The sequence below is a fragment of the Genypterus blacodes genome, unplaced genomic scaffold (assembly GCF_046128005.1).
Source record: "Genypterus blacodes isolate CSIRO-AG114 ecotype Tasmania unplaced genomic scaffold, CSIRO-AGI_Gbla_v1 ptg000305l_1, whole genome shotgun sequence".
NCBI lineage: Eukaryota > Metazoa > Chordata > Actinopteri > Ophidiiformes > Ophidiidae > Genypterus > Genypterus blacodes.
Genome location: NW_027467095.1, coordinates 170,001 through 180,000, shown reverse-complemented (window position 1 = coordinate 180,000; position 10,000 = coordinate 170,001). Strand labels below are relative to the sequence as shown.

At 46.4% G+C, this 10,000-nt stretch overlaps 1 protein-coding gene across 1 annotated transcript in view; it reads right to left on the bottom strand.

The window, feature by feature from the left end:
- The window catches only part of dcc (DCC netrin 1 receptor), a 38,896-nt gene that overhangs the window by 23,674 nt on the left and 5,222 nt on the right, over nucleotides 1-10,000 (bottom strand). The window contains exons 2-7 of the mRNA XM_076137373.1: nucleotides 6,347-6,706; nucleotides 3,458-3,745; nucleotides 2,557-2,707; nucleotides 1,280-1,416; nucleotides 435-589; nucleotides 198-318 (exon numbers count right to left, since the gene is read on the bottom strand). Coding sequence (XP_075993488.1) covers nucleotides 198-318; nucleotides 435-589; nucleotides 1,280-1,416; nucleotides 2,557-2,707; nucleotides 3,458-3,745; nucleotides 6,347-6,706 — 1,212 coding nt within the window. The remainder of the gene's footprint in view (nucleotides 1-197; nucleotides 319-434; nucleotides 590-1,279; nucleotides 1,417-2,556; nucleotides 2,708-3,457; nucleotides 3,746-6,346; nucleotides 6,707-10,000) is intronic.

The following is a 10,000-nucleotide window of genomic DNA, read 5'->3' as shown; positions in this document are numbered from 1 at the left end:
TGTGTGTGTGTGTGTGTGTGTGTGTGTGTGCGTGTGTCTGTGTGTCTGTGTGTGTGTGTGTGTGTGTGTGTGTGTGTGTGTGCGTGTGCGTGTGCCTGTGCCTGTGCGTGTGCGTGTGTGTGTGTGTGTGTGTGTGTGTGTGTGTGTGTGTGTGCGTGTGTGTGTGTGTGTGTGTGTGTCTGTGTGTGTGTGTGTACCTGGCTCTCGGAGCAGCAACTGAGCGAGGGCCTGTGAGCTTCCTGCTGCATTTTCAGCCACACACTGATAAAATCCTTCATCAGACTTCACCAAACCCAGAATCTGCAGGTTACTGCCATCCTGAACACAGTGACACACACACATGCATCATGTTACATACATGCAAATATACAGAAAGTATCTTCATCATCTTATTAACTTTTATTTTATTCTTAAGGACCGGTTTGCATTCTAACCACGATCTGGAAGTAGTCGCTCGGGATGACTTCCTCTCCGTTCTTCATCCAGCGGACATTCAGTGGAGGACTTCCTGTCACAGCGCATTCCAGCTCAATGTCCGTCGCTTCGTAGGCGAATGTGTTGGTGGGATAGTTGAGGAACTGAGGAGGTACTGCATTAAAACACACAAACACACTGCTGTCATTGTTGCCGCAACAACCTGGACACATGTGGGGGCGGTTCACTTCCTGTTGACCACCTCAGTCAACACAAACACACTCCCAAACACAATGACGTACACACTCTACCACTTCCAAAACGGGAGAAGGAAGGAAAAGAAAGCAAGAGAGAAGATGGAATTAGCAAGAAAGAAAGAAAGAAAGAAAGAAAGAAAGAAAGACGCCTGAGTGGGAGAGGAGATAAAGAGAGCGAGTGCTGTTTGTAAGTGTGACTCATCCACAGCATCAATAAGTCATTAGGTGAATGTGTAACTTTATCACAGCTGTAACACTCAAATTAAGAGATAACGATTTCCTTTAATCTCTACACAGCCACCAGGGGCCCCTACACACACACACACACACACACACACACATAAAACGCCTAAAAAGTTGGTTAGCAGCTCAGAAACAAACAACTTTTTAGGCCAAAAAGCAGCTACAATTTTTCATTCCTTGGTGGGAAACAGAGAAACATTCCTGCATAGTTCCTGTCTCCCATTTTGGAAGCAGCAGAGCATGTACGTGTACGTGTGTGTGTGTGTGTGTGTGTGTGTGTGTGTGTGTGTGTGTGTGTGTGTGTGTGTGTGTGTGTGTGTGTGCGTGTGTGTGTGTGTGTGTGTGTGTGTGTGTGTGTGTCTCACCAAGCACTCTGAGCTGTGAGTGTGCTGTGATGTTCTGGTTTCTGTTGGATGCTGAGCAGCTGTAAGAGCCTGAATCATCATCAGTCACACTGCTGATCACCAGATTACTTCCTGCCAGCAGAGAGTACTTCCTGTTCCTGTTAGATAAGGAAAGAGAGAAGGGTAATAAGAGGTGGCAGAAACAAATAAGTCAGGTGGCCTAAACATCAGACAGACAGCCAGGTGGACAGACAGGCAGGGAGACACATGCCCCATGTAGACAGGCAGGGAGACACATGTGTGAATGGTCACATGACTTATCTGCTGGCATGGGTCTGTGTGTGTAAAGGAAGAAGGAAATGTATCTGCACGGTTACGCCCCTCTGACCAAAGACGCTTTCACATGGAGCTAGCTCACCAATCACAAGCCTCCGCTGCTGACGGAGCTTCTGTCAGTCTGACAACCAGCTGAGCTCTGAATTTAATTAGATTATGAAAAACATTTGTCTTCCGTTGAAGAACGGCAGATCCTCCACCGACATGTTTGTTGGCACTTGGCAACCATACTGTTGCATGATGGCCATCAGCCCCGTCTGACCCATGACATCATGATCCCAACACGTAGCTACATATGGGAGTTCTGAAGATCACCAGAGCCTGAAAGCTTCAACAGCATTCTGCCAGGATCTATGTGTGTGGATCTATGTGAGAGATGTTAACGTAGATGGTCTGAGTTTCTTCAGCAGTTTTGGGTTCTGTGCCTTTACAGGCTGCCTTTAATTATCAATCAGTCACTGATTTATTGATCTTCCCCTGCAGTGAGACTGAGGTTTCTTCATTGCTCCTCCATTTGGGATCTGATCCATCAAGGCCATCCAGAAACGGAGGCTGATGAAGAGGTTTAATAAAACACTGAAATGTTTGATGTTTCGTGAGGACGACCATAATCATGATGACCTCCAGTTACTGTACGGCAGGAGACCCAGTGTCCTGGACGTGACTGAACAAAGCTTAGAGGAAGAAGGTCTTAACACTGCTGAGAAACAGCAATTTCAGCATTCAAACGAACAGAAACAAAACTCCTTCCACGAGGTGTGATGTCATGTTCCTCCCTTCTTCTTCTCTGTGTAGACGCAATTCCCTTGTTGCATTGAGCCCTAGGAGAAGATGTTTTTCTATATCATGTGAGATTTGTCCCACTTCACTGTGCTTTGTTTGGATTGTGATGAGCTGCCCCCCCCCCCCAGGTGAACAACTACAACAGACAGACAGACAGACAGACAGACAGACAGACAGACCAGCTCTGAATGCGCTCCTCTCCTCTTCTCCATGTGATGATGGGAGTTGGGTATCCCGACGCGGAACATTCCAGAACAGCAATAGATCCGAGCAGAGCCGTTAGAGTAGAGGGACGCTGGAGGAAGTGCAGGGTCCTGCTCAGGCCAGGCTCTGAGAGAGAGACAGACAGACAGACAGACAGATAGACAGACAGACAGGATCTGTGTCAGCGGTGAGGAGGAATGATGTGATGAGAAGTGCAAGTGATCCTCCTCCTGAAGGTCAAAGCTTGGCCCCAGGAGCCCCGCTGGGAGCCCACACAGGAAGCTTTGATTAGATGATTAAGTAGGACTGTGCGGATGAACCTGCAATCTGAGTGATGGAGTGGAGTCGAACCCCCGCTGGGCTCCGGCACATTTCACACCATTTTATTTTTTATTTGGTTTCATTTCAGTGAGACAAAAAGAAAAAAACATGATTTTAATTTACCATTAAAAATATTGTGTTACTACAGATTTGAACTCAATTCGACAAATAATTTTTTCTCACTCTTCTGCACACAAGACGCTCTACCTAGCCTGTAACACTGATGACACAATAACACACATAACACAATATGAAGCAATAAACTGTTTCAAAATGTTGATTCCTGTGACAAATATTGCATCACAATTCACTGAACTCTGTGCTGTCTGCAGGGGAGCGTCTACTGTCATGACCTCTGCTTCTGCTGCCAGACACCACAGATCCTCCTGGTTTGTCTTGGTTAGCTGTTTGGATAATGTCTAATACATACCCCCTTTCAACATCGTCATCTCCTTCCTGTTTTAATGTCCACTATAAAGAGTCAGGACGATTAAACTGGATGCAAAAGGAAATGATTAATTTCACATTTAGACAAACGATGATCTGATTGGTCACCTGGTAGCACTCGCAGCTCAGCGTCTGTCCCCGTCCTGGTGCTGCTGGGGTTGTCAGCCAGGCACCGATACGTGGCAGAGTCCGGAGGCTGAACCTGGCTGACCTGCAAGGACCCCGAGGGCAGGACCGCCAGCCGCGCCTCAGGCTCATATGTCAGCAGGACATCCTCCCGGTTCTTCTGCCAACGAACGTTGGGCATCGGTTCACCAGAGACCTCGCAGCGCAGCAAGGCCGTATCCCCAAGATATGAGGACACAGACTCTGTGGGGACCACCAACTTTAGAGGACCTGAAAGAGAACCGGGAAGGAGAGGGGTCACATGATCAGAACTACAGTAAACCTTACAGCGTTCAAACTGCACACAGTTATGAGTAATGTAATGTAATGTAATGGATACAGAGAAGCCTCCTGACACAGAAAGAGAGAGATTCTGACAACAGGAAGCTCAGCAACTAAGGTGATCTATGACTGACAAGATCAGATGCTTCTGTCCACAGCAAGGAGGTTTGAAGTTCACATGATGAGTCAGATAGTATGAGTGGACAGTGGGAGACAATATAGAGCACTGGGTTGTTGAGTGGGACGTCTATTAAAGGACAGCTATATCAAGTCCAGAGGTTTTCAGGATCAATGAGTGAGTCAGAGGACTGAATGCACATAACCCTGCGCATAATATCAGGGTTATTGCAGGATGTGATCATTGGACTGGAAGAACTGGAAGAAGTGGGGATTGAATAATCAATATGGGGAAGATGCCACTATCACTATCATCATCTGCAATGTTCAGGATGCATGAAGAGGGGTGTGCCAAGAGGAGGGGACTCGCCAGGGACCACCAACCAGAAACCATCACAAAGGAGGAGACACACCCACTTTTTGAACAGTTTATATTGCAGGTTTATCCTGAGTTTGGGACTCTAGTGCGGACATGTAGATAGCTAACTGGTTGCAGTCTATGAACCACCGAAGCACTTGCCTCTGCTGAGTAATAGGAGGCAGTAGTCAAGTGGGTAGAGCTTCCGCTGAAGAACCGGAGGGTTGCCGGTTCGAGTCCCTGCCGAGGTGCCCCTGAGCAAGGCACCGAACCCTCAATTGCTCCCCCCTCTGCGAAGGGTGGTAATATAATGTAATGTAAGTCGCTTTGGATAAAAGCGTCTGCCAAATGATTGTAATGTAATGTCTGTATCACACCTTTTATCTCATTTACTTAATAAATAGCTTAATTGTGACCTCTCTCAACTTGGAGTCCTTCTTGCCGGCTTGAAGATTCAGAACACAACAGATAGAACCATCATGAAACTGTTGTACCTGAGTAAAAGAAATGTTGTTCTTTTATGTTCTTCTTCTGCTTGTTGAGACAAGGTCTTCCTTCATTTGACCAAAGTAACCTATAAGACCTGTAACTACACTCTCTTTGTATCTACAGTCCCTGGGAGCCGTGGGGCACGTGGAATTCATTGTGATCATGGGGTATGTGGGGATACATAGGGACCCCGGGGTATGTGGGGATATGTGGGGGCCCAGATAGGAAATAAATAACAAATACACGCCTGCTACAAGGTCACTGAGCGGAGCTACAGCCAGGTAACTGCGGCTAACAGCAGTAAGAGTCGAAATAGGAATGCCTAGCATCCACAACGGATGTGGTACTGAGACAGTGAAGCAAGCAAGATGCCACCAAGGAGAACTGGTGCAGTTACAGATGAGGAAGCTGAGGAGTCACTCAACTGTATATAGGAAGAATATAGGAAGAAGAAAGGATTTCTGAACAGCAAACAATTATGATGGAGCTGTTGGAAGAAGTACAGGATTTGTTGTGTTGTGGCCTCTAAAGCAAAGGGAGACATTTTATGTGACATTTGGTTGTTTTAATTTGAGTAAAAAAAACAATGTAGGAGAAGTGGAACAGTCGTCCTTAATCAGTGGACTCCAGACCAAACATTAAGTATAAGGATGGAAGGACAGAGACTATCCCCCATAATGAGACCCTCCCAAACAACTCGTATAGACGACCCACAAGAGTGAAGAGATAAAAACCACCTGAAAAAATGGACTACATGGAATAATGCTGGTGTTGAGCATAATATGGGACCTTTAATGGTCTGTATGAAGTTACAGAGGAGACGAGCAGAGGGAACAATTAAAGATAGATCATCATGAGGTTTAGCTGGTAACCAGAGACACATTCTGCTTTCAGCTCATCTATCCTGTGAAGCCATCGCAGTCACAGAGAGTCTGTCTCAGGTTTTCCGTTCTCCTTTCTTCTGCAGAATGTTCTGGAAACGCCCCCTGCTGGTGCATTCAAGGACACTCGGACTCTTAACTACTGCTGACTCTTCAAAATGTCACTTTGATGAATTTATGAGTCAACAAGAATCATTATGGTTCTAAACACACACACACACACACACACACACACACACACACACACACACACACAGCTATTCAATTCTCTCGCTCTCCATCTCTCTCTCTGTGTCTCTTGCTCTCTCTCATTACAGTCAACGTAGGCTGGTAATATGAAAGGTTCCACAATATATACAGTGTGTGTGTGTGTGTGTGTATGTGTCTGTGTGTGTTACTGTTGTGACTATCAAGGTCAGGTCAAATTGCTACAGAAACAAATACAGGGACAAAACTCTCTCTCTAACCCTAACCCTAACTCTCCTGCTGGCATCTTCATGATGTCGCTTGTACCCACACTGTTAGCCTAGTTTAGCACAAAGACTGGAAGTAGAGGTAAAATGTTTAATGTGTAAAGGCTTTAGCAGAATGCAGAGGTACACTGGATAGAAACGGAGTAGAAGCACTAGAAGCATGATAGAAGCAGAACAGTCAGTAAAAGCAAGATATAAGCAGAATAGAAGAAGCAGAAGCAAGAAGTCTTACCAGCCACGGTGACTCTGGCCGTGCGGCTCACGATGCTGCCAAGTCCGTCCAGCGTTGCTAGGCACTGGTACTCGCCTTCATCAGGCCGGTGGTGTCTTGAATGCATCACGTTGTGCACCAGCAGTGTGCCGTTGGCAAGCTGCCGCCGGCGTTCGTCAACCACAGAACTCAGCAGAACGCCGTCCTTACGCCACGTGATGGAGGGCGGAGCCAGCGCCACGTCCGAACAATGAGCCTGGCAGTCAAGCTGCAGCACGCCGCCTCGAACTGTCACAGTGTCCTGAGGCTCCTGTGAGAAGGCCAAGTCCACAAAACCGCCAAGATATGAAGAGGAGGACGAGGACGAGGAGGTGACTGAGGCTGCAGGAGAAGCAGAAGATCACATTCAGCACAAAGCCTTTTCTAAAACTCTTAAGGAAACCTCTAAATCCTAAACCCAGAGCAAAGATGAGTGAGCTCTCCAAGGGAAATTGAACTCTCATCCTGTAGTGCCTTGCCGTTTCTTGTTGTAATGCGTATAATGAGCTCTGATCCCACTAGGGGTCAGTCAGGATCTGACCACAGGACTTCATTCATTATACGTGTGGATTTCTGATATATAATGTTTATTTCAGGCTCAGGGGGCGCTACAAACACCATGTATGACATTAAAAACACAGGAGGAAAAAACCCAACATGCAGTCTGAATACACAAGGGCGACATCACAACGTACAACAAACACACAACTGTGCGCATAAGAGATAAGATAAGATTAAAGTTTATTTTCCCACAGACAAAAGAATCAGTTAGGGTTAGGGTTAGGGTCAGTCTAAAGCCTGGGCCAGTCTCAAGCCTGGGTCAGTCTAAAGCCTGGGCCAGTCTCAAGCATGGGCCGGTTTAAAGCCTGGCTCTGATCATAAAGTTGTACATCCAGCAATGGTAAAAAAGTTTGTTAAAAGGAATCATGCAAATCTGCCAGCAGCACAAACTCTGCATTAAAAAAGACCAGAAACTGATGACTGATGGTCATATTGTAATCCTTAAACCCAAACGGGCAACACTAGCTGACCCCACCTAAATTAAAGGGCCAGAACAGAAACAACAGGAGAGGAACTGACAGATCCTGTTGATGTTGGTAGATGATTGTCCTGCTCAAGACAGATCTCTGCAGGGGAGCAGACAGAGGACAGAGAACTGAAAGTCTGCAAACAGAGAGATGGAAAAACATGGAACTCCACAGAACCTCAAAGAAGCTCTGGGCCGCAACACTGGTAAAGCTCCAAGAATTAACCCTCGAGTTCAAAGAACACAATGGCAAGTCACCCGTGGAGGTTCTTCAAGGAGAGCCTGGCTCAGGTCGAAACCTGAGACCAGACTGAAGTGAAGCACTGGCTGCCCATTTCTTCAACACAACATCCTTATATCTTCTGATTAAGTGAGGTCATGGGTCACATCATACACCAGGATCCGACCCTCTAGGGACCTTAACTCTGGATGGAGGTTCTGTACAGTAACGCTGAGAGGGACCAGGTATGTTGTGCTTCAAAATGGCTTCCACAATGAAATGGAAAGATACAATCACAGAAATGTGTCTGCATATGCAGGGGACATCATCACTGAGTATAAGAAAAGAATGGTCCATTCCTTCCTTCTTTCATTTTTATTGATTCTCCTCTCTCTCTCTCTCCCCCTCTCCCTCTCTCTCTCTCTCTCTCTCTCCCCTCACTCCAGCCTTCACACACACAGGCAGTTAATCAGTGTGTCCTTGTCCTCAGTGTCCTGCAGTTTGATGCTATCAGTGTCTGTTAAATCTTCTCTTTTATCCTCTACGTCAGATTTCACAGGTAAACATCTGCACGTCCTCCAATAAAGAGAGAGGTGAGAGAGAGAGAGACAGAAAGAGAGGGGAGAGAGAGAGACAGAAAGACGGCAGAGAGGAAAAGAGGAAGAGATAGGGAGGGAAAAACAGGAAACACAGGCGAGACAGAGAGACATGATAGAGAAAGAGGAGAGACAAAGAGGGAGAGACGGGAGAGAGAGAAGAGAGAGACATATCCAGGATCAGGTCAGTCAGTGACTGCAAAGTGCTAACAGTGTGTGTGTGTGTGTGTGTGTGTGTGTGTGTGTGTGCCTGTGTGTGTGCGTTGAGCATGATGCTGGCTTGGTTCCAGCATGTGTGAATGGTCAAATGACTGATCCAGTAACAATGCTGGATACTTGGTCTGTGTGAACCAGTGAAGGAAATGTGTCGGCACGGTTACGCCCCTCTGACACAGACACCACGAGCGAACCAATCACAAGCCTCCACTGATGACGCATCTTAATGGGTGGACTGATTGTTTCAGACCTCCAGCTGTGTGGATCAGAACAAAGCTCCACCGCTTATTCATGTTTCCAATGTGACGTTCTGATTCAAATAGAAAACATTTGTCTCCGGTTGAAGATTAAACTCCTCCTTGTCGCCTGTCCCCTCTGTCCCTTGTCTCGTCTGTTCCCTCTGTCCCTTGTTTTCGTCTGTGCCGTCTGTCCCTTTTCTTGTCTGTCCCTTGACCTGTCTGTCCCTTTTCCCGTCTGTCTGTCCCTTGTCTCGTCTGTCCCGTCCGGGCCGTTTGAATCAGAACAAAGGGTGAGATGGCACGTAGGTATGAATACTGAAACTCAGCAGCCTGAAAGGTTCAGCAGCATAATGACATCATCTATGTGTGAACAGGGCTTAATAACACACAAACACACCATTCTTTTTCTTTTCATCATCGTTTATCGGAGTGGATCCTGATCCTAAACCAGGGTTTGGATCTGACATAAGACTCATCAATGCTGAGACGCATCTGCTGCACACACACACCACCATCATTGTGTGTGTGTGTGTGTGTGTGTGTGTGTGTGTGTGTGTGTGTGTGTGTGTGTGTGTGTGTGTGTGTGTGTGTGTGACATATTGGCCATCCACTGGACCATCTCAAGAGACAGCAGTTGGGAAGCCTGTGGCTCGTCTTGATTGGTCACGGATGTCTCACACACACACACACACACACACACACACACACACACACACACACACACACACACACACACACACACGTACAAGGCTGACAGATTGGTGGTTTATGGGTGTTAACAGACAGACGGGGGCTCTTTTTTCACAATCATCAGTCATCCTTCAGCCCCCCCCACCAAACAAAGCCCTGTGTGTGTGTGTGTGTGTGTGTGTGTGTGTGTGTGTGTGTGTGTGTGTGTGTGTAAATGAAAGGGGTGAGACTGGAGGTCAGGGGTCAACAGTTTGCTGCATGCAGTGTGTATGAAAGTTAAATTTGTTAATTATCAACTGTGACTCCTGTTGACCAATCACAGCTCTGCTCTGTGATGTTTGATGTGTATTGGTTATCAATTCTATATTGTGCTGTTAAATGTTTGTGTCCCAGCAAACCCCCCCCACATCACTGTACTGAGTTATATTAATGTATATTTATGTATTTATATACTGTACATTTCACCATGGCTCCCATTAGACCAGACTGGATTATAGTGTAGCACATTGTGTTGAACTCTTCATGCGGCACATTGATGAAACATTTGTATCTTTAATTGATCTTTAATTGTATTTCCTGTTTCCTGTGCCACACTTCTGTAACACCTGGATTTAGATCAAGTTTGATCTTATCTCATTTAAACTGATT